The following is a 24,451-nucleotide window of genomic DNA, read 5'->3' on the forward strand; positions in this document are numbered from 1 at the left end:
TACCTCCATCTTTGCCAATCGTGTGACTTTGGGTGACTGGCTTTATTTCAGTAAATTCTGAGTTTTTAAACCTCAAAATGAGTTGATGAGAATACACTATACCTCACAGAGTTGTGAGCAGAAATGAAATAATGAATACAAGCACTGGCAGCATGCTTGTCAAAAACAGAACGTGGAAAAATACATTTCCTTGCTTAATTTTACATATATATTATGCATACACATTTACATGGTAAACTTTGAAAAATTGCTAGTTGGTATTATCTTGGAATTCATTCCATCCATCAATTTATCCATCCAAGGAGTTACGAATAAAACTCAATTTGTGGAGCTGGGAGTGGGGAGAGTAGAGGTGTTTGAGAAAATTGACATTACAGGAAGAACCAGGGCCCTCGTGATTTATTTCTAGCTGCCTATCTCACTTATCACCACCTGCCCCTGGCTTTGGCCATACCCAATACTTGCAGCTCTCTCAAAGGATCATGTTCTCCTGGGCTCTGCTGCCATGTTTCTTGGCTACCTGGAAAATTCCTATTTAAGAACTCTGCTAACCTATCATTCCCAACTCTGCACAGGAATTAATCTTTTTTTTCGTGTGGATTACTTTCGTTGGTTCTGTCATTGCAGACTCCACACTCCATGCACATATTTAGTTGCTTGTTGGTCTCCTCCAGAGAACTGGGAGCCCTCTCAATGCAAGCACTGTGTCTTACCCATTTTGTCTCTGCAGGGGCTTGTACAGGGCCAGACACAGAGTGGGCACCCATCTATGGATCTATAGAAGTCTGTGTCAAACGACTCTCAGGTTCATTTGGGCCCAGGAAGAGTTTTTAGACTTTCTCCTTGGAAAAGAGCAACCAGATTGATTTTGAAAGCCATTGGTAGCCTCTCCCGATGGATACAGGCTTAGACGCCACTAAGTCTTTCAGAAAAAGTGAAGTCCAGGCTTTTCCTTGCATGAGTTGAGACTCGCATTTTGCCACCATGTTCCAACCCCATGTAGAGCTCCAGTTTCCAGGCTTTTTCAAACGTGCAGGAAGCCCACACCTTTCTCCCTTTGTCAGAACAACGAAGCCCACTCTAAAAAGCAGTTTCCCGGAGACAGGGCGATATCTTGACAGAACTGTCAGCTCTTTGACATAGAGGACATTCCTGCAGCGTGGACAAAGTCTGACATTTGTGAGAGAGAAGAGGAGGTAGTAATTTATGCTTCCAGTGTCCCATGACTACCAGTAGGAGGGTGACGATCTGTCATGTGTAATGGGTCAGCAAGGAGGAAATACACCTGGGCATTCCTGCGTGATGAGAGAGTTGTATATGAACATTTCTAAATGCTCATAAAAAAACGTGTTATTGGCCAGGTGTGGTGGCTCATGCCTTTAATTCCTGGCACTTTGGGAGGCCAAGGCAGGAGGATTGCATGAGCTCAGGAGTTCAAGACCAGCCTGGACCAAATAGTGAGTTCCCATCTCACTAAAATGTTTTAAAAAATCACCAGGGATGGTGGTATGAGCCTGTAGTCTCAGTTACTTGGGAGGCTGAGGAGGGAGGATTGTTTGAGCCCAGAAGGCTGAGACTGCTGTGAGCCATGATTACACTACTACACTCCAGCCCGGGCAATACAGCAAGACTCTGCCTCAAACAAACAAAAAAATGACATGTTATTGGTGCATACAAGGCCATTTGATTTAATAGTTAACTTTTAAATCCACGTAGCTTGCTTAAGGTTTGAAGCTAAAGTTACTGTAACCCTTAAGATGAAGAGGACTGAAAAAAGTGTACAACAACCATGCTTACGTAATTTGAATATCTGCCTTCTGAAATCCATGCTGGATTGTGTAATAAGATGATTTCCAATATTACAGTTAAAAATAGCTAAGTATGCATTACATTCTAGACCCTACGCATTAAATGAGCACTTACAAACGAGGAAGCTGAGACTTCGAGAGGTAAAGGAATGTGCCCCAGGTCTCACAATCATCAAATAGCAGGGCCAGGAGTCAAATCCATATGTGCCAAGTCCAGAGCCCTGACCACTGCATTCTCCTACCACGGGAGTAAACATATTCATCACTAAGTTGTGGTGTATTTTACAAATACAGCTGGTCTGTAGTATTTTCTTCTGAGATGCAAAACCAAATGAATGTTCCCAGGATGAGAAGCACAGATCTGAATGCCAGACAGATTTTATGGACACAAAACAAAAAAGAAACTGAGGAAGATGAAGAGCATCTAGATACTCTTTATGGGTTGATTTTCTTGTTATTTTACACCATGGAATGCTCCTGATATTTTAACTACTGGCTTTATGCTACAGAGAGAGGTCAGCCCTTCCACCAGCTGGGCCAGCATGCAGAGATGTTTAAAAGGGAAAGAGGTCATAGGTTTAGTTTTGAAAGATTTTGAAATAATCATTCACATGGGCTCTTTTATGAGGACTTCCCTGACTACCTGCCTCCCCACCTAATATGCTGGACTGCCCATCTGCTTGTATGAGCAAACACTAGAACATGTACAAGATAATGATTCTGTTACCTATTATCTCTGATGTAGGGCATGATATTGGCATAACCATAGGCACCATTCACTGCTGGCTTCTCTTGGACAGCTAATGATTCCATAGATTATCTCATTAAACTTCACAGCAACCTTAGGAGGGGAGATGTTTTGCCAGTTTTACACATGAGGAAACTGAGTCTTAGAGAGATGAAGCAGCTGATTAAGATCACCCAGCAAGGTGCGGAAGCTAAGATGCAAATATAGGTCAGTCTCAACCCAAAGACTCTTACCTCTATGCCATCGTAGACATAAATGAACATACACTCATTCAGGGATTGATATGTGTAACAACACATTCTTTAAATCCATATTTAATGTGCTTTGCATGTTCTAAAGCACCTCCATGCAATGACGGTGATATTGAATTCTTATTGAACTGCTGAACATCAGGTTCTGTTCTAAGTGCTCTGCATCAGTGGTTCTCAAACTTAAGCATGCATTAGAGTCTGCTGGAGGGCTCATGACAACACAGATTGCTGACCCCGCCCCAGGGTTGTATACCACCCAATCACTTACTGTCATTTTTCTCTATTCTTCTTCTCACTTGTCATACTCTGGGTCAAATGCCCAGGTCTCATGTTGTTGCCCACTCTTTTATTGAGATGGAGTAACTCTCTGTCGCCCAGGCTGGAGTGCAGTGGCGCAATCTTGGCTCACTGAAAGCTCTGCCTCCTGGGTTCACGCCATTCTCCTGCCTCAGCCTCCCGAGTAGCTGGAACTACAGGCACCCACCACCAGGCCTGGCTAATTTTTTTGTATTTTTAGTAGAAACGGGGTTTCACCATGTTGGCCAGGAAGGTCTTGATCTCCTGACCTCATGATCCACCTGTCTCGGCCTCCCAAAGTGCTGGGATTACAGGCGTGAGCCACCGCACCCGGCTGTGTTATTGCCCATTCTTAAAACACTCTATCCTTTCCCCCTTCATTTCCTTCACCTCCCATTTCCTCCTCCTCCTTCAGACATCAGTCCTCAGTTTAGTCCCTGAGCACAGTCATCTTGGGTCCTCTAGACCAGGCACTCATATCCTCATGTTCTGCGGCAGCTTTTACTCCTCCCTCTAGTACCAATCACCACTGCCATCGATGATTTATGTGCCTCTTTGTAAGTCTATATCATATCCACAGGACTGCAGGCTTCAGGAATATGGGATGAGACCTGAGTTTGCTCACTATGGAATACCCAGAGACCAACACAGTTACCCCCAGGGCTTGTACTTGACAGATGCTGAAAGAAAGAGATGGGGGTGGGAGGTGGAGAGAAAGAGAATAAAAGGGAGAAAGAGAAGGAGGAAGGGAGGAAGGAGAGAAAGAGAGAAGGAAAAGAAGAAGGAAAGAAGTAAGAGAAAAAGAAGAAAGGAAGGAAGGAGAGAAGGAAACGGAAAAGAGAAGGAGACAGAAACACAGAGAAAGAAAAAAGGGAGAGAGAGATGAAAATGGACGGCAAGACAAAGGAACAGAGAGAGGCAGGGAGGCAAAGGAGGAGGGAAAGGGAAGGAGGCAGGAAGTATAGATCAGTTTGTTGGGGTGGGGTGGGGTGGGGAGAGGGACAAAGCTTGTCTGAGGGGCAGGGAGTGCTCAAGTTTCATCTCTCTATCCTGTCGTGGAGTTGGATACCCAGGCATGTTGAGAACAGGGGGCTGAGTGCAAGGAAAAGGGAAACTGCCAAATTTGCCATGACATGAGCTGCAAAATGAACACAATCAGAGTGACCAGTGGTCAGCCTGGGTGATGCGGGGGCCAGAGCCGAAAGCCTGGTGGGTGTCGCTAAGTACAGAGACCATGCGCCTCAAAGGCAATGAGGCTGCTTCTTGCTACACACCTCCCTTGCCCAACTGAAGTGATTTTTCTTCTTAACAAAGGCAATAATAAAAGCAACTGTGGCCTTTTGGGTATGTCACTGGGAAAGTGGACGGGTCCCCAGAGTCATATAAACCCGGCCAAGAGAAGTCTCTGTGTTTGGAGTTCTCAGCATGTATCCAAGCAGCCAGAACTATAGAGCTGAATTTTCCCTAAAGTCCAATTATTTCATATGTGGTCAAGGAAAGCAATGTTTGGAAAGGGGCTTGAGACAATCTCACCAGTTCATGAGAGCATGGAGCAGTGGCTGTCAGGGAAGATAGACCAAGGGAGCTGAGATCGGCTTTCTTTGCCTCTACCTCTAGGTTTCAACTGTCAGCCTAACCTGTTTGCTTCTGGCTGTAAATGCCAAAGTATCGTTGTGTAACATCATCTAATGAGACAATGATAATAATGATATAATAGGAATAATTCCAGATAACATTTGAATTTTCTATGTGCCAGGGAACCTCTAAGTCCATTACAAGATCCACTTTTTTAAATGCCATTTAATAAGGATACAATAGGTATAAGACCTGTTCTTTACAGATGAAAAAATAAAGTCCAAGGAAGTTAAAGTACTTACTCAAGATCTCTCACCTGGAAACCAGAGAAGTTGGCATGAAAACCAGCTCTGACTCCAGAATCTGGAACCTAAAGTTTCATACCATTTTTATAACGTAGCTACTGCTGGTTATGGCCCTTTTCTGTCTTCTTTCCCTTGATTCTTTCATTTCTTCTACAAACATTTCTGAAGCAGCAGCAATGTGCTGGGTACTGAGCTCAGTGATTGGGATACAGGAGATGAAGTGTTCACACCATCCCTGCCTTCATGAACACAATAGCCTGAGGTTTAATTTCATAGATGCAGCAGCCTGAGGTTTAATTTATGGACACAGGAGCCTGAGGTTTAATTTACGGACACAGCAGCCTGAGGTTTGATTGCATGGACACAGGAGCCTGAGGTTTAATTTCATAGATGCAGCAGCCTGAGGTTTAATTTATGGACACAACTGCCTGAGGTTTAATTTCATGGACACAGGAGCCCTGAGGTTTAATTTCACAGATGCACCAGCCTGAGGTTTAATTTATGAACATGGGAGCCTGGGGTTTAGTTTCAGCCAGATAGTTAACATCAAGGTAGTTCCAAGCACCAAATCTGCCTGACCCCTTGAGAAATCAGCTGTGTCAACTAAAGATCCTCCCCACTTCCTGAGCTCCTGGGAAACCTCAGGCTGTCCTCAACTCATGGAGGGGAAAGTCCACCAACACAACCCGTGGAATGAAATCCATTCCATCTAACCCTAGGCAGAGGCATGGCTTCTTTCAGCACTGCCTACCTGTCAGCACAGCCTAGCACTTAAAAAGATGGGCTCTGTATTCAAAGAGCGTTCACATGCCAGCTCTTCCTCTCTATAGCTGTGTGACCTGGAATAAGTTACTTAACCTCTCTGTGTCTGTTTCCCCTGTTAAAATGAGATGCGATAGTCTCTTATAGACAATGTATGGAAATTATTGAGCTCAATCTACTTTAGTTCTTCTGTCTTCCTGAGCTTATATATTTATTCAACGAATATTGCATGAATAAATCCTGTCACAGAGGCCAAATTCACCTGTACGGTATTTATAATAAAGTTAGTTCATTTGAGCCAATCATGATTTACTGTCGAGGAGATAAAAACAATTAAAATAAAGAATGAGTGATGCTTTTTCAGCAATAGACACGGCTTGGTGTCTTGTCTATAACCTAAGGCATTTTGCTGATAGGAGGAATCCAGTCACGTGCTGTGGGCATCAGAGATTTCTGGGAACAGGGAGGTGGGGCCCTTGTTCCACAACATATCTCAGAAATGTCTTTGACATTTTGGAAGGCAAGGGCCTGTTTCCCAGGGTCAGCAGTTAGGCAAAGAGGGTCTTAATCACTGCAGTGAGTCCCCAGCTACAGCCCTTCCTGCTGATGTGCAGATGCAGTTAATCCTCATTGCTTTGATTATTCATGAAAGACCTGATAGAGCCATTTAGTTCTCTTTAAAGTTTCAGGCGTTCCGTTTCCCATGATTGCAGGACCCTGGGGACCAGGTATCTGGCCATAGTGAAATCTCCCTTATCCTGGGGCTCATGGTGGGACAGGCCGAAGAAATGAGGGAGGTGCAGATGTTTCTGAGGCCACCATGTGGTGTAGTGTCAAGAGCACTGAATCGGGAGTCTCTAGCTCTCCATATTTGAGTTCAAATTGGATCCTCTGACTAACATTATAGCCTAGAAAATCACACTCAAACTCTTAATCTCAGAAATCAGCGGGTGTTTAGTCATGTGCCAAGCACTGCCCCAAGTTCATAAGTAATATCTAAGGCTGGCACTAATATCATCCGCACTGTACAGATGAAGAAACTGAGTCTGAGTGTGGTTAGGAAGATGGAGCTGGGACTAAACCCAAGGAGTCTGACTTTAGAGCGCATACTCTGTTCTTTTCTCTGTCACATACTATTCAACAGGGAGGATTTTAGGAGGGTTAAATGAACAGCATTCGGTTTTTCTTAAGACAGAGTTTTGCTCTCGTTGCCCAGGCTGGAGTGCAATGACACTCTCTCGGCTCACTGAGAACTCCACCTCCTGGGTTCAAGTGATTCTCCTGCCTCAGCCTCCCGAGCAGCTGGGATTACAGGCATATACCACCACACCCGGCTAATTATTGTATTTTTAGTAGAGATGGGGTTTCGTCATGTTGGCCAGGCTGGTTTCGAACTCCTGACCTCAGATGATCCGCCTGCCTTGGCCTCCTAAAGTGCTGGGATTACAGGTGTGAGCCACCACGCCCAGCCATGAACAGCATATTTGAAGAGACTAGTACATAGGACTTGACTGACAAAAGTGCACGTATGTCTTAATTCCCTTCCAGCTCTGAGATCCCACGCATTGCCTGCTAGTTGGGGCTTTGAAGGAAATGGACTCAGCATAGCTGGACCATGGGATGATGGATGGAGTGATGCTGGGACAGCCACAGGGGCCATGAAAAGGGGACCTCATTTAATGAATATTACATACCAGAGGCAGCCAAAAAATCTGGGAAGAATATTCAGACTGTTGGATAGCATGAGAAAGAACCCCAAAGACTGCTTAATAGATTTAAATTTACAAGGTCACTGGGACTGATTTTTCCTCCCCCTGGGATTAACTCAGTTGACAGGGCTGTCCTTAGTTCAGCAAATAACTCTTCTAGAGTATAGGGAAAAAATGGCTTGTGACAGCTTTTTGATTCACAAGTATTTACTGCATTTACTATGTGGCAGGGACCAGACACAAAAAGAGTAAGAACCAGTTCCATTTCCCAGTTTGAATGACACTGGGAAATGCCTCATGCATAATGAATAGAATTTAATCATTGAGTGGCTACCAAATTTAACTCCATCTGAAAGTTAAGCTCTGCTTTCCTTTCCAAGGTCTATGGTCCAGCCCAGGCTGTGGTGATCAGAGAAGCTTTTCTCGGCCTGCTTAGTGTTTTCCCCAAATGTCTTAGCTGGATGCCTGTCGAGAAAACCTCATCTGAGCCCGGTGGAGATCCAGGGATGCTTCTTCCAGCCCTTCCTGTGACTTGCAACTGGGGCCAGAATAGAGAAAGATACAGCTGTCTTTAGGTTGTCTCTAAACTGTCCTTATGGTAGGGAAAGCGAAGACGACATCACGGCAGAGGTAGATAACATGCTTAGAGGTGAAAGAATCTGGAAACTCATTTGCCTTCATGGAATCCCTTGGCTAAAATAGTCTGTCTCTCCATGTTTCTCTCCAACTCTTTATCTTGGAATAACTTTAGTGTTACAGAGAAGTTGAAAAGATAGTACAGAGATTTCCACGATACCCTTTGCCCATACTTCCTTAATGCCAACCTCACAGTGCTATGGTACACATCCAAACTGAAGAAACAACACTGGTACCAAATGGTTAACTAAACTCCAGGCTTTATTCTGATTCCATCTGTTTTTCCATTAATGGCCCTTTTCAGTCCAGGAAACAACATTTTGCATGTATTTGTCATAGCTCCTTTGTCTCTTCCCGTCTGTGATGGTTTCTCAGTCTTCCTATGGTTTTCATTACCATGACAGGGTTGAGGAGTACTGGTCAGGTATTTTATAGATTCCCCTCAATTTGGGCTTGTACTATGTTTTATCATGATTAAATTGGGGTTATGGGTTTGGGGAAAGAATATCAGAAAGGTAAAATGTCACTCTCATCATCTCAGGGAGTATGACACATACATGGAAGCAGTACCTTTTTTGCATCAAATATTTGGACAGGAGTAATTCAATAAACATTTATTCAGCCACTGATATGTGCCCAGTACTATGAATATAAAGAAACCTCTCCCTGCCTTCTTCTGTCTCTCTCCTCTGCCTCATCTTCTCTCCTTACCATTTATAGATTATATGTCAGGTATTCTGCTAAGCCCTTTGTTTCTCACTTAATCCTTACGTGAGGTAAATGTTACCATTTCCATTTTATAGAAACTAAGTTCTTTGCCTAGTGTCCCCCCGGACCCCTGCACCCACCCCCCCATTAAATGACAGAGCTGAAGACTGTATTCAGGTTTGCCTGGCTTCTTCTTACCAAACAACACAGCCTTCAGTAGATAACTCTGCCCATGAAATGTTGCTGGGAGGATGAACCATGTATTGTTCTGTTCTCACAGTGTTAATAAAGAAATACCTAAGACTGGGTAACTTATAAAGAGTAAGGGGTTTGGCTAGGTGCAGTGGCTTATACCTGTAATCCCAGCACTTTGGGAGGCTGAGGCACGTGGATCACCTGAGGTCAGGAGTTTGAGAACAGCCTTGCCAACATGGTGAAATCCCATCTCTACTAAAAATACAAAAATTAGCTGGGCATGGTGGCACGCACCTGTAATCCCAGCTACTCAGGAGGCTGAGGCATGAGAATCCCTTGAACCCGGGAGGCGAAGGCTGCAGTGAGCTGAGATTGCACCACAGCACTCCAGCCTGAGTGGCAGATTGAGACTCTGTCTCAACAACAACAGCAACAAAGAATTAGAGGTTTAACGGACTCACAGTTCTACACAGCTGAGAAGGCCACATAATCACGGTGGAAGGCAAAGGAGGAGCAAAGTCATGTCTTACATGGTGGCAGGGAAGAGAGCTTGTTCAGGGGAACTCCCCTTTATAAAACCATCAGATCTTGTGAGACTTATTCAGTATCACAAGAACAACATGGGAAAGACTCGCCTCCACGATTCAATTACCTCCCACTGGGTCCCTCCCATAACACGTGGGAATTATGGGAGCCATAAGTCAAAATGAGATTTGGGTGGGGACACAGCCAAACCATATCAAACCATAAACAAATAAAAGGCTATATGGATTCTCCTATAGCTTTTATTAAAGGGCTAAGGCTACCCAGACAAGAGAGGACAGTATGGCTTTCCAGAGGATCTGACATCTGAATTGGGAGAGAATACCATTTTGGAAAGAAAAAAACAGCATGTGAAAAGGCACAGAGTTCAGAGCTTCAAATTTTGCTTACTTTGATGCTATTAGATTACATTAGGAGCGCACCATAACATAAAGAGTGTTCTGAGTAGAGTGAGGTCAGAGTGGCGGGACGGGAGAGTGCTAATCTTGACTTACCTTCCCTGAGACAGTTTCTGAAAAGGTACAGAATAGAGGGGCATCTCATCTCCCTTGAGGGTCTGGCTAGGGGTGGTGGAGCAGTGACAGCATCGAATGGGGTCAGGAAGCTGGGGCATATGCTGGCACCTGGGTTCACTTCATCTTCTCTAACCATCAGCTTCCACTTCCGGAAAACGGGAACGATGCTTGCTCACTGCCTACAGTAATCTCTGCTCAGATGATGTGATGATAAAGGTAAGAGGACTCTGAAAACTACAAAGCATCAGATATCAGACACAAATGTAAATAACCTCACAGGAACAGTAATGCCACTCTCCAGAAACTCAGTACACCCGGATCAAGAGGCTCACAGTCATAGCACCTTCATCAACAAGGCTCATTAAATGGGATTGAAAACAAAACTCTTGAGGTCCCAACATGAGTCTCATTCTGTTACTTATTCTGTTATTTTTCCTTCAAAGGATTGTGAGCCAATTTTCAACCACTTCCTAAAGATCTTAGTAAGAGCATTGCTGTTTGGGGCCATCTGGTCATGCTATTGTCAGACGAAAACAATGTCCTCAAAGATATGACAGAGCATGGAGGCAGAGGGCAATTCCAGTGAGAGTGTATCCTGCTCCGGACTGAATTATTTTTCCATGCTGTATTCAAGTTTCCTTAAAACCATAGCTAAGTTGGGTATTCCTCACATGCTGTCTGCAAATTCCCCATCCCAGCCTTTGATGAAACTCAGAAGTCTTGGTGCCCTTAGGGCTACACACTTTACATAACCCTATTTAGGAAATTTTTGCCCCAGCTATTACTAGTTTAATCTTCTTTGTCATCTTACTGACATCAGGTTAGGAAATGTGTACCTGGGCCAGTCTTTTGGATCTTGAAAACATCTATGCTGAGCCCTGGGTAGAGGTTGAACAAATATTTGTTAAATGACGGACTGAAGAATCTGGGCTGGCTCTCCCAACATTTTGGGCTGTTGAATGGAAAGAGGTTTTGGAATCAGCCAAATTGGGGTAGGAATCCTAGTTCTGCAATTTGCTGCTTTTATTTTCTTCAGGCCTCTGCCGGCTGGCCATAATGAAAAGGGAGGGAGAGAGGCAGCCTCCAGGGAAAGTGGTAGTATCAGTTTCCCATAAGTGGTAACAAATTAACACACACTTAGTGGCTCAAAACACAGATTTAGGATATTAAAGTGCTAGAGGTCTGAAGGGCAAAATGGGTTTCACTGGGCTAAGATGAAGGTCTTAGCAGGGTTGTGTTCCTTCCGAAAGCTCCAGAGGAGAGTCCATTTCCTGCCTTTTCTAGCATCTAGAGGCCACCTGCGTGCTTGGTTCACAGCCTCCTCCTCCATCAGACCCAGCAGTGTAGCTTCTCTCAATCTCTCTCTGATTCTTCAGATTCCCACTCCCACCTTTTTTATTTTTTGTTTTTTTATTTTTTGAGATGGAGTTTTGCTCTTGTTGTCCAGGCTGGAGTGCAATGGCGTGATCTCGGTTCGCTGCAACTTCTACCTCCTGGGTTCAAGTGATTCTCCTGCCTCAGCCTCCTGAGTAGCTGGGATTACAGGCATGCGCCACCACGCCCAGCTAATTTTGTATTTTTAATAGAGATGGGGTTTCTCTATGTTGGTCAGGCTGGTCTCGAACTCCCAACCTCAGGTGATCCACCCACCTCAGCCTACCAAAGTGCTGGGATTAGAGGCATGAGCCATTGCGCCCGGCCCCCACTCCCACCTTTAAGGACTCTTGTGATGACACTGGGTCATCCTGAATAATGCAGGATAGATAACTTCCCTATCTCAACGTCCTTACATTAGTCATACCTGTAAAGTTCCTTTTGTCAGGTAAGGTAACATGCAGGTGCCAGGGACTCACTGGTCTCTCCCTGTGGGGGAGTGTGACGGTGTGGGCTCTCTTCGGGACTCCTTAGATTTTGTAAGACAGTGCCTAACCCATCCCAGCTCAGTGGAGTGCACACATATGTGGATCCACACTTGGCCAAAAGTCTCTTCTCTAACGGTAACCTTGAGCTGCCACACACCACCTATCAAATCTTGGTTGCGAGAAATGCTATTCAGAGAGACCAGCCCACCTAGAGATGGGTCCAACTGCGCTTTTCAACTCTGTCTGAAGATTAAACCAGACCACATCCTTTTGGCCCCAGAATATATGCTCTCACTACATTTTGCTTTACTTTGTTGCTCTTGCATTACATTAGGAGTGCACCCTAAGAAAAAACTTCATGGAAATAGTTGCATTTACTATAACAGCTTTGTTGAGCATGTTTATTGCATTTCAGCATACATTTCTTATGAGAAACCACAGAGAAAGAAAGAGTCCTCTGGTCCCCAAAACCAGTGTTAGCTATGGTTACCTCTAGTAACTGCTTTATTTCAATCAAATGAACACTAGTTCACGTGGATGACCATTTCCCCCTATTTTCACTCACTATTAGAAAGCGAAGAGACGAAACTGTTGTTCATCTTCAGCAAAGCTTTAGGACAGCAGAGTCTGTGGTACGTGCATTGACTTATTTTCCAACCCTCATTATCCACTTTCCCCAGTTCCTTCACCTGTTTTATACTTTAGTTCGTATTGTTGGTAGCATCTGTAAGCCCAGAATAAAGCATGATAAAAACATTTTTTATTTTCCAAGATTATTTTCTCTTTTATAAGACACACGCCCCTGATACATTCTTCTTTGCTCCAAGAACAAAATAAAAATAAAAACATGAAATGAAATATCATAGGTGCCAATGTATAAACATGAATTCTCAGCAGAACTGAGTCCAGCATCATTGTAAAGACTGAAGCTTATGCTGATCGTATGAAAACAAGTCTCTAATGCTTTGTATGCTGAGCACACTAAGATCATAAATGCCAGCATTCTAAATGGCTCGCTTGCTGTTAGCAGATCCACTGGAACTGAAAGCCATTGCTTTTCTACGGGCTGCTTAGTTTTTATGATGTCTTTATTCATGGTCAAAAGACATCAGCAAATTTGCTAAAGTGATTGAAGATATTTTTCTTAAGGCATTCCTAAAGTTTCCTATCTTTGCCTTCATGGTTCTGGATATGAGCTTGTTTTCTTAGATAAAAACAACAGAAATGTGCTCCACACTATATAGCGTTTGGATAGTTATAGAAAGCCAAGTTTTTCTTTATTTAAATCAATGGTATGCTAGCAAAACCTCCAGCGAAATATCTCTGAGACACACCAAATCATAAGAGTTTATTTCTGAGTCCATCAAACCACAAAAACAGTGACTCTGAGAACCTCTCAAAGCCTCTAAGATAGAGTATTAATCTCTACATCCACAGAGTCTAGAACATGCTATGTGTTTAATAAATATGTTTTGAACTAGTGGGTAGTACTTTCCACTCTCGGAAACACTAATGTTCCACCCAGACCCCAGTAGACCAATGACAGATATAGTGCTTGCCAGGTAGTGGGCATGCAGTATACACTGAATGACTGGCACTGAGACACAGACAAACCATGGGAGAAATTTCTGCCATCCCTGAAATCCACAGCAGAAATTTTGATTTCCACCATTCTCCCCCTTGGCAGAGACACACCTGACTGATGACATTGACATGTGCACCCACTTTCATGAATGTACTCAGGTTTATGTATGTTTTCTAGTGTGCTAGTACAATCTCTGCCCACCTTTCTCCCACTCAAGAAAATATAGTAGAATACAAATTAGTAAGCATGTCATTAATATGGGAACCATCTCCAGTCCACTGCAATTTATTGAAAAAACTAAATCACTGACAAAATGACCATTTTGTCATTTCAAATAATAGCAGTAGTAGATGACTCGTAAGACATCTTACAATGATTGACACAACCTTTCATCATGATACCAAGACTGTTGAGAATGCTTCTCAACAGAAACCATCTCTGAGAGCCACTGTTTCCTCACATGTCATTTTGGCAACCTTCCAAAACTGCAGAGAAACCATCTCTCAGGCTTATCCTATCCCCAGTGCAATCATCCATATGGGCTCTGTTGTCCATGTGAACTCCACCAGAACCACAGTGATGATTCCTACTAAAGGACATAGCTAACATAAGACCTCACGGGGGTGTCACTCCACTTCCACCATCATGACCTTAAAGAAGAAGAGAAGTTACAAAGAGCTGACTTACCACACCACCACCAGCTGAGTGCACGAGCACAGACATCCCTTCCCGGAGGTTGGCAACTTCAAACAGCATCACGTAGGCTGTGACGAAGTTCATGGGGAATGCAGCAGCCTCAGAGAAGCTCATGTCATCCGGGATCTTGTAGACAAACTCCACTGGTGTGCAGACCACCTCTGCCCAGGCATTGTAGTTGACAAATGCCATGACACGGTCCCCAATCTGGGCATGGGGAAATACAGAGTTAGTGGAGGCTACCTCATGACAGAGGCTCAAGGAGAGAACAGAATTACTGGGAGCTGGCCGGGTGCTGTGGCTCATGCCTATAATCCTAGCACTTTGGGAGGCTGAGGCGGGTGAATCACTTGAGGTCAGGAGTTCAAGACCAGCCTGGCTGACATGGTGAAACCCCATCTCTACTAAAAATACAAAAATTCTCCAGGTGTGGTGGCACGTGCCTGTAGTCCCAGCTACTCAGGAGGCTGAGACAGGAGAACTGCTTGAATCCAGGAGGCGGAGGTTGCAGTGACCTGAGATCACGCCATTGTACTCCAGCCTGGGCAACAAAGCAAGACACTGTCTCCAAAAAAAAAAAAAAAAAAAAAAAAAAAAAAGTATTATTGGGAGCTATCCATGGTCCAAACACATTGTTTCTACTGACTCATACACTTTATCCAAATTTTTGAGTATCACAATCATTTGTTTTTAAACTTCGACGAAACGTATCTTTTAAAATAAATTTGCAGTGAAAAAGCTAATGTGTATACTTCACAAGTAATAGAACTGATTTAATGAACCATTGATAGTCTATGTTTCTTGTCCACCCAGCTTCAGCCACTACCCTCTCCTCTCCAGAACCAGCTAAGCTGGTTAGTTGAGAACCATTCCTTGAAACTCTGAACATTATTTAGGTGGTAGTAAAAGTCCTGGGAAGTGTCAGTGCATCTAAGAAAGGTAGCAAAACGATGCAGAGCTCTCCTTCATGCTTTGACTTGGCAACCTTCTGTCCTTCCTTTAGGACTTCTCAAAAATGTAGTCCCCATAGCCAAGCATGAGGAACTTACAGCCTGGTTAGAGAATGGATTCCTCCTCATGAGAGGTTTTTCTTTTTCTTTTCTTTATTTCTGAGATGGAGTTTTGCTCTTGTTTCCCAGGCTGGACTGCAATGATGCGATCTCAGCTCACCGCAACCTCCGCCTCCCAGGTACAAGCGATTGTCCTGTCTCAGCCTCCCAAGTAGCTCGGATTCCAGGCATGCACCACGACGCCTGGCTATTTTTTTTTTTTGTATTTAGTAGAGACGGGGTTTCACCATGTTAGGCTGATTGCAAACTCCTGACCTCGGTGATCCTCCCGCCTTGGCCTCCCAAAGTGCTGGGATTACAGGCATGATCCACTGTGTCCGGCCAAGAAGTTTTTCTATATGTACATTTGATCACTATAAAATCTATGATTTGCTAAACAATCATAATGTACTAGACTGTAATCTTCATTTTGTCGGTTATTTAATCTACGTGAAAGCTTAATAGGATATTATTCTTATTATAATATGAAGAAACTGAGGCTAAGAATGGTTGAGTATCTTCCCTAATGACATACAGAGTGAAGCCTGTCTAATTCCAAATATTTTTCCATGACATCACAATGAGCCATGTTTGCATATGAAGCCCCTTCTTGATCTTAGGTTCCAGGCACTGGAGATATAACTGTCAATGAGGTACAGCTCATGCTTTCAAATTATTCATACTCCCTGATATTTTCATATGGCAAGTGCTATGAGTGATAGGGCTTAGAGGCAAATCTACTTGGAAGGGATAATATTTCAGCAGAGAATGCAGTCTTAAGCCAAAAGCATGAAATTACGATGGCGATGTTTCAGATATTGGTCCAAAGATAATAGAGTTCATTTTTTGGGTGTGGGAACAGTGGGTGGGGTCAAGGGATGTCAAGAGTAGCCTGGAGGTGAGCGCTCCCAAAACCTTGGGGATTTTCCAGGTTGGCCAGTTCTGTGTATTTTGGAATAGAGCTGCTTCAGCCTCAGTGTGTGTCTGGAACAGGATCCAGAGGACTTGATTGTCCATTTGGCTATAGGATGGTATAGTATAAAGACAACAGACTTATCTTGGTGCCATTCAGACCTGGGTAATGAGGAGTTCAGGTGAATGAGACAGTTGGGGACAGCATCAACAATGTTCTAAGTGAGCCTGGCCACCTCTCTCCAGCTGCCAGGGTAACTCTGTCAGGGGCGGGGGTTTGGGTTACCTAATTCAGGAAAGATGCCTGAACCACAGAATTAAATTGCTCTGCCCCAGTGTGTCTTCTGGGGCTCTCGTGACAGCAACAAGAGCAAGGCAAAGTCTAGTCTGCTCGTTTTGAGAAAAGAGGCAAGTAATTAATCAACATGATGATCTGACAGCTGGGCAAGGAGGACATTCTCACTGCCTCCTTGCATCTCCTTTCCTTATCCTTGGGTAGCCTGGCATAAACCTAAGCAGGTCTTCCCCTCTCTGAATCCTCCCCGGACTGCTGGAGAGGGAGAAGTCCTTGCCTAGACTTACCTGTATGTTATCTCTGCCTCAGACCCCACATGCCTTCTCTCCCCTTCCCCAAGCCCCTAAATGACCCTAGACTTCTTGGATACTGGAAGGGAGTGACTCTCCACACTGGTGGTGACAGCAGTCTGTCCCAGAGAGAGTACAATTAAGAATAAAACATCAGCCAGGCCAGGCACGGTGGCTCACGCCTATAATCCCAGCACTTTGGGAGGCTGAGGCGAGTGGATCACCTGAGTTTGGGAGTTCGAGACCAGCCTGACCAATATGAAGAAACCCTGTCTCTACTAAAAATACAAAATTAGTCAGGCATAGTGGCGCATGTCTGTAATCCCAGCTACTCGAGAGGCTGAGGCAGGAGAATTGCTTGAACCTGGGAGACAGAAGCTGTAGTGAGCAAGATCGTGCCATTGCATGCCAGCCTGGGCAACAAGAGCGAAACTCCACCTCAAAAAATAAAAATAGAAATAAAAATAAAAAATATCAGCTAACAATAAGAAGTGGCAGCAGTGGGTGGGAGCTCAGATAATGTGAGCAAAGGAGAAAGGAAGACTCAGCCCCTGTGCTTGTTCAGTATTGACGCCTGTGTCTCCCTTATGGCCATGCTGGAAAAGCAGCAGGAAACACAGGAAAGCGCATGCTCACACCCTCATGCTTTTGTATCTGCTATTTCTGCAGCTGGCACTCGCTTTCTTTTGGAAAGTATTGATTTTCCTTTAAAGCTCAGCTCAAATGTTTTCTCTAAAACTTTCCCTGATAACCAACCTTCCCCTACAAAAGCAGAACTGACATGTCTTCTTATTGCTGCTAGTATTTGTGTTTATTGAGTGCTGCTTGTGTGCTGGCACTGAGTACACAGCAAATTAAATTACTGCATTTAATTCTGATGACAGCCCTATGTGGTAGCTTTTATTGTTGTTCGCATTTTATAGACTGGAACCTAAAGCTCAAAGCAGTTAATAAGTTGCCCAAGACCACACAGTTGTAAGTGGTAAAGACAAGATTTCAGGCTGGGCACGGTGACTCACGCCTGTAATCCCAGCACTTTAGGAGGCCGAGGAAGGTAGATTACTTGAGGTCAGGGGTTTGAGACCAGCCTGGCCAACATGGCGAAATCCCTTCTCTACTAAAAATACAAAGAATTAGCCAGGTGTGGTGGCGCTTGCCTGTAATCTCTGCTACTTGGGAGGCTGAGGCAGGAGAATCACTTGAACCTGTGAGATGGAGGTTGCGGTGCGTTGAGATCATGCCAGTGCACTCTAGCCTGGGCAACAGAGTGAGACTCCTGTCTCAAAAAAAAAAAAAAAAAAAAAAGACAAGATTTCAACAAAAGTCCACCTGATTCCTTATGTAATCCTTCATCATTGTGCAGATCCCATTATAATACTGGCTTATCCTTTTACATGACTAGCCTCCCTCTAAATGGGGAGACCTCAGAGGGCAGAGGCTGGGTCTTATTGATTTATGGATTCTAAATGCATGACCCAATGCATAGTGAGTGATGGGTTGATGGATAATTACAAGCAACTGAACCTTGTCTAACTTCTCCATGGGTGGGAAATGGGAGAGAATAAGGGAAGAAATTCAATCCTGGAGAAGCTTTCAATAGTCTCATAGGAAACATCTCTAGGTCTAAAGGGGAAAACCAGTGTCTGCAATTGACTAGAATGCACTGCTAGGGCAGGAACTGCTGGGGCAGGGAAACTCTGCTGGGGCAGGGGTGCTAGGAGCTATTGTTATTGATAATGATAAATGGCATTTACCAAAACAAAAACTAATATGTTCCTGAATCTGGGCTAAGTGCCTTTATTTACATGACCTTACATAATTCCCACAAGAACTCCATGAAGTTCTTGAAGTTGATGACTCATAATGAACTATTACTGTGCCCTTTATATAGATGGGAAAATTGAGACTGGAAGGTGAAGGAGTCATTGAGGAGCAGAAGCAGAAGCAGAAGGCTTCTAGTTCAGATCTGTCTCTCTGCAGAGCTCTCCCTTGTTCTAGCTAGTTTCCACCTTCTTGGTGTTGCTAAGACAAGCGGTTACTAAGAGGAGGCTATCCTGACTGACGGCTTGTGCTGGTTTGAGGGTCCTTCTCTTATTCTGTAGGAAAAGATACAGAGACAATGGGAAACACCCCTACAGAGCTCGAGCTTGAGGATGTGAGTATCGATGAGCTTTCCTTTTCTTGGTAAGGGGTTTGGTCTTCAGCTAAATGTGTGTTTTTGCTGATTTTAGGGGGATTCTAAAGCAGCACTGGTTCATCTAGCTGGCAGTAGCCTCAGCCAAGACCCTGGTGAGTTTTCTTAGTGCTAATATATTTGTAGAGAGAGAATCACGGAAACCCTGGGAATCACCATGACTATTGTCATCTCCTCCTAGCGTTAGGTAAAAGTTCAATCTGACCGGGTGTGGCAGCCCACCTCAACCCTCTTGAAACCATTAAAGAAATGGCCTCAGAGAGTCTGATTCCAGATACAAATAATTAATTCATTACACTTGAGATAAGTGCTCCAAAGGAAACATAAAGTTACAGGTGCATAACAGGGGAACCTACCAAGTGTGGAAATATTAGTTGAACTTTTCAGGGCTCATTCTCCTCAGCTCCAAAATAGGTATAATATTAGTAAAAGGTCCTTATGAAAACTAAATGGCATAATACACACACAATGCACTTAACATGGTGCACGGAAAATGAGGAAAGAGCAATACATGTTCGCTCTTTAAAAGAACAGATTAGGGCCGGGCGCGGTGGCTCAAGCCTGTAATCCCAGCACTTTGGGAGGCCGAGACTGGTGGATCACAAGGTCAGGAGATCGAGACCATCCTGGCTAACACGGTGAAACCCTGTCTCTACTAAAAAATACAAAAAACTAGCCGGGCGAGGTGGCGGGTGCCTGTAGTCCCAGCTACTTGGGAGGCTGAGGCAGGAGAATGGCGTGAACCTGGGAGGCGGAGCTTGCAGTGAGCTGAGATCCGGCCACTGCACTCCAGCCTGGGCGACAGAGCGAGACTCCGTCTCAAAAAAAAAAAAAAAGAACAGATTGGTTCTTGACCTGATGGAATTCACAGTTTAGCAATCAGCAGTTAAATACTGACTCATTATGCTTCAGGAAGCAGGAGGAACAGCTGTCTAAGGAGGAAACTGAGGGGAAAGAGAGGCTGTCCCACTGTAGGGGTGAAGACCAATTGATGAATGTGAAGAATATCATCTTCAGGCCAGGGGCAATGGCTCACGCCTGTAATCCCAGCACTTTGGGAGGCTGAGATGGGTGGATCACCTGAGGTCAGGAGTTTGAGACCAGCCTGGCCAACATGGTAAAACCCTGTCTCTACTATAAACACAAAAAATTAGCCAGGCGTCGTGGCAGGCACCTGTAATCCCAGCTACTCAGGAGACTGAGGTAGGAGAATCACTTGAACCTGGGAGGCAGAGGTTGCAGTGAGCTGAGATTGCGCCATTGCACTCCAGCCTGGGTGACAGAGTGAGACTCCATCTAAAAAGAAAAAAACAAAAAAAAGAAAAGAATATCATCTTCAGTGCATCAGAAGATAACTAGGGTCTAACATTAGCATCCTGTTCTTCACAGAATCACAAAAACTCAAAGACACAGCCTCAGTCCCACAGAGTAACTGATGGCCTCCAGGGTCAGCACAGAGTATAATGAACAGAATATTTCAACCACCTTAACAGTGGTCTCATGGTCATCACTGCAGGGCTGGCTGTTCACACATCTCTTCTTCGACTTTGCTGCACCACTTCCATTTCATTATCAAAATAGCAAATATGTACAAGCCATGGGTTCAGCTCCAGCCTCAGAGTACAGAGGCAGGCACATTTAAAACATATCCACTTCATCTCATTATTTGATTCTGCTAAGAAAAAAAAAATAATTTGGGTGCAGCCAAAATGCACCCAAATTATTCCTTTATTACTGGGCCTCCAGTAATGGCTTTTCATCATCCCTTGGAATCTATCAAACCGAGAGAGCTATTCAGTGTGCTGCTGCAAGGAATTCCATCTCCAATATGACTGAAAATCTTAAGTCAAAATTATAGAAGGAATATTCGTGCCAGTTTTCTCCCATATGGCACCCTGACTGGAAACGAGTAGGTGACTTATTTTTTTGGTGCAGCCACAAGTCATGGGAAGGGACAGAGTTTAAAGTGTGGGCTTGATAGTAAACAAGCCAGGGCAAATTAGCAAAAGATAAGTCATACTGAAAGGAAAAATATACATAATCAAGTATAGTAAGTTCTCCCTCTAAACCAAGTCCAACAATGCCCCTGTTTCCTGTTATATTCTAAAATAATTGGTTATTTATTCAACGCTCGGGGTTAACGGAGTGAGCTGCATGATTTTTTTCTTTGGGGACCATGTGGAGGATGGAAGAGAAGATAGTGTTTCTTATGTGCAGCACTTTCAGGGTGAGATAGTGTGCCTCTGGTTATATTGCTTACCTGGGGACAGAAAAATGTAAATTCGTATATAAAAAAAGAAAAGGCTCATTCACTGCCTCTTTCTCAACATGTATGTGCTGTCTTATCTGGAAACCATTGGCAAAAATACTGATAAGTGGGATGAGATTTCCAGACATTTTCCGTAATGAATTTGGAGCATATTGATATTTTCACAGGATACTGAGGCTCAGACACACTGAGACTGAGAACCAGGCTCCAATTCAATTTCAAGGGCATTTTGGCACTGCATTTTGTAGAATTCTTCTTTAGTTCTCCTGTCCTGCATTTATTATTGCGGTATTTGGGGACTGGGAGTAGGGAATGAAGATCATGAGATTGTAAGAAGGATAAACGAGCTCTGGTGATTTAAATCCGGGTTCTGCTAGTACTAACTACCCTTCTGACCTCACAGAAAATTACCGAACCCTCTCAAACCTCATCTGCAAGGGGATAACAATCTTTGCTTTGCAGGGCTATGGTGGAGGCTTAAAAAAGATAACTTTTCCATGGTTCTGATTATAGTCGGTTCTCAAATGTTCATTCCTCCCTAGGGGAGCACTTAGTTATGAAGTAAGAGCTCTTGTACCTGATTTGCATTGGTTTTTCTGACTCCAAACGACTGCAATTTTGTGCAATTGACTTGCACACAGGTTCTAAGTTTTTATAGATTGGTTTCTATTTGATTTGCATTATAATAGTAGGAAGGGTCATACATCTTTTTACAAATTAAAAAAGGTTTTATTATGGAGAAGTTTGAACATGTACGAAAGTAGTCAGTATAATAGAATAAACCTTTTTGCCCGTTTCCCTACTTCCAAAGCCATCAATCCATGGCCAATACTGTTCTACTTCTCAGGTACCTCCACTCTTTAAGATCTTCTTCATCCAAAATGCTACTTTCCCAATCCCTGAAATAGTTAGGAATTTATAAATGATCACTTAAATGTACCAGTTAAGTGACTATCTGAAGGAGCCAAGTTATATAATAGAGAGTCCATTTCCTCCAAACTTCTGTGTTTTGTAGTTGCATTTTGAGCTGAAGATGATGAGAAAATCATTCTGGATTTTCTGGATATGGGAAGGGGCTATGCAAACTTAGTTAATCCAACACCAAATACTTTTGTTTAATAGCTGCATGACATGAATAAATGGGGAGACAAGCTTTGTCCTGCTCACTGCACCAGAATGCTTCCGGGAGCAACCAAGATAGTCCATAAGAAAGGCATGAGACCTTAATGACTATAAACATTGTCAATAGTCCAAATAAGAAGACAATAATAATAATGCACGCCATAGGTTATTTCAAATACTTCTTTCTGCATCATCTTTTGTTGTCTCAATGGATTCCAAATGAATATTACTCTTCAAGTGAGAGTCAAAACATTACCTCATATCCTTTCACGCTGTCCCCCAGAGCTTCAACAATCCCAGAACACTCAAATCCTGGCACCAGGGGAGTCTTGGGAGGGTTGTCAATATTCCCTTGTCGCACCATCAAGTCAATGAAGTTTAATCCACTGTGAAAAGCAAACGTGAAAGGAGAGAAATTCAACATGAGATCCAAAAGAAAGCACCGACCTGGTTTTCTTTTCTTCCTTTTCTTCTCCTCCTTTCCTCCCTCCCTTCTTCACTCCTTCCTCGCTTTTTTTTTCTTTTTGGCAAAGTATTACTAAGAGTAATGCCACTTAGCTAGATGTCACCAATAAAGCAAAATTCAATTACCTCTATGCAGACAAGTAATACATTTGTGGCAATGAAAGCAGTAGTTGCAGAGTTTACACTGATTCAAGAGATGGCCCCTTTGTCTTCTCTCAGAACCTGTTTATGCTTACTCTAAAAACATATTGACTAGCCTGGCTATTAGAATTCCTAGTACTTAATCAAAGGTAAAAAATTTACCAGGAAGAGGTTATAAACAGACACATGGAAAGCAGCCAGACCCAATGGCAACCAGCCAGTGCCTGAGAAAAAGAAAGAAGACCTAACTAAAAAGGTCTCAAAACAACCAACCATCTCTCCTCAATCATCACGCACACTTACACCAGCACTATGCATAAACAGCTCCCATAATAAAGAATATGAGCCATCAGGGGATTACATTATGTTCCACTGGAGGAGACGGGACTCAAAGAGAGATCAAAGGAATGCCCCAATAGATATGGAAATACTGGAGTGTTTCAAAAATCTTAGTTATTTCCAGATGAGAGATATTACTGGAAATTTCTGATTAACACATTACTTTTGGAATAAGAAAGTTATTAAAATATATCAAAGTCATCATAATGGAAAACCATACACTTGATTCCAATGATGCTATTAGCAATGATCCTGGACTCTTTTTATTTTATCAGAACTACTCTTGGGAATTTCATTTAACACCCATTTGCTAATCACATGGGAAAACACCTCATTAAACATGGATTTTTTCCCCAACAGATGTGGTTGTAATGTACTTTTTTTTTTTTTTGAGACAGAGTGTTGCTCTTGTTGCCCAGGCTGGAGTGCAATGGCTCAATCTCGGCCCACTGCAACCTCCACCTTCCAGGTTCAAGCAATTCTCCTGCCTCAGCCTCCTGAGTAGCTAGGATTACAGGTGCCTGCCACCACGACCGGCTATTTTTTGTATTTTTAATAGAGACAGGGTTTCACCGTATTGGCCAGGCTGGTCTTGAACTTCTGACCTCAGGTGATCCACCCGCCTCAGCCTCCCAAAGGGCTGGGATTATAGGCTTGAGCTACTGCGCCCAGCCTGTACTTTCTGTTTTTAGAAGCCACCATATTAGAAAGACTCGGACTATAGAAACTACACTCTTCAGTGTGACCCAACATCCATTAGCATCCAACCACAGCTTCTTTTCCAAGCTAGATGACTTGAACTAGTTCTTTTTTTTTCTTTTTGAGATGGAGTTTCGCTTCACTCTTGTCACCCAGGCTGCGGTGCAATGGTGTGGTTTTGACTCACTGCAACTTCCGCCTCCCGGGTTCAAGCAATTCTCCTGCCTCAGCCTCCCAAGTAGCTGGGATTACAGGTGCACATCAACATGCCTGGCTAATTTTTGTATTTTTAGTAGAGATGGGGTTTCGCCAAGTTGGCCAGGCTAGTCTCGAACTCCTGACCTCAGGTGATCCGCCCACCTCGGCTTCCCAAAGTGCTGGGATTACAGGCATGTTCCACTGTGCCTGGCCGATTTGAACTAGTTCTTAAGCACATGTTTCCTATTTCTTCTCTGATCTCTTTGGACCCAAGGAAGCACCT

General features: G+C 43.6%; 1 protein-coding gene across 1 annotated transcript in view; it reads right to left on the reverse strand.

The window, feature by feature from the left end:
- The window catches only part of VAT1L (vesicle amine transport 1 like), a 190,815-nt gene that overhangs the window by 138,552 nt on the left and 27,812 nt on the right, over window positions 1-24,451 (reverse strand). The window contains exons 2-3 of the mRNA XM_030925629.1: window positions 22,583-22,712; window positions 14,187-14,402 (exon numbers count right to left, since the gene is read on the reverse strand). Coding sequence (XP_030781489.1) covers window positions 14,187-14,402; window positions 22,583-22,712 — 346 coding nt within the window. The remainder of the gene's footprint in view (window positions 1-14,186; window positions 14,403-22,582; window positions 22,713-24,451) is intronic.

The sequence above is a fragment of the Rhinopithecus roxellana genome, chromosome 20 (genome assembly GCF_007565055.1).
Source record: "Rhinopithecus roxellana isolate Shanxi Qingling chromosome 20, ASM756505v1, whole genome shotgun sequence".
Taxonomy (NCBI): domain Eukaryota; kingdom Metazoa; phylum Chordata; class Mammalia; order Primates; family Cercopithecidae; genus Rhinopithecus; species Rhinopithecus roxellana.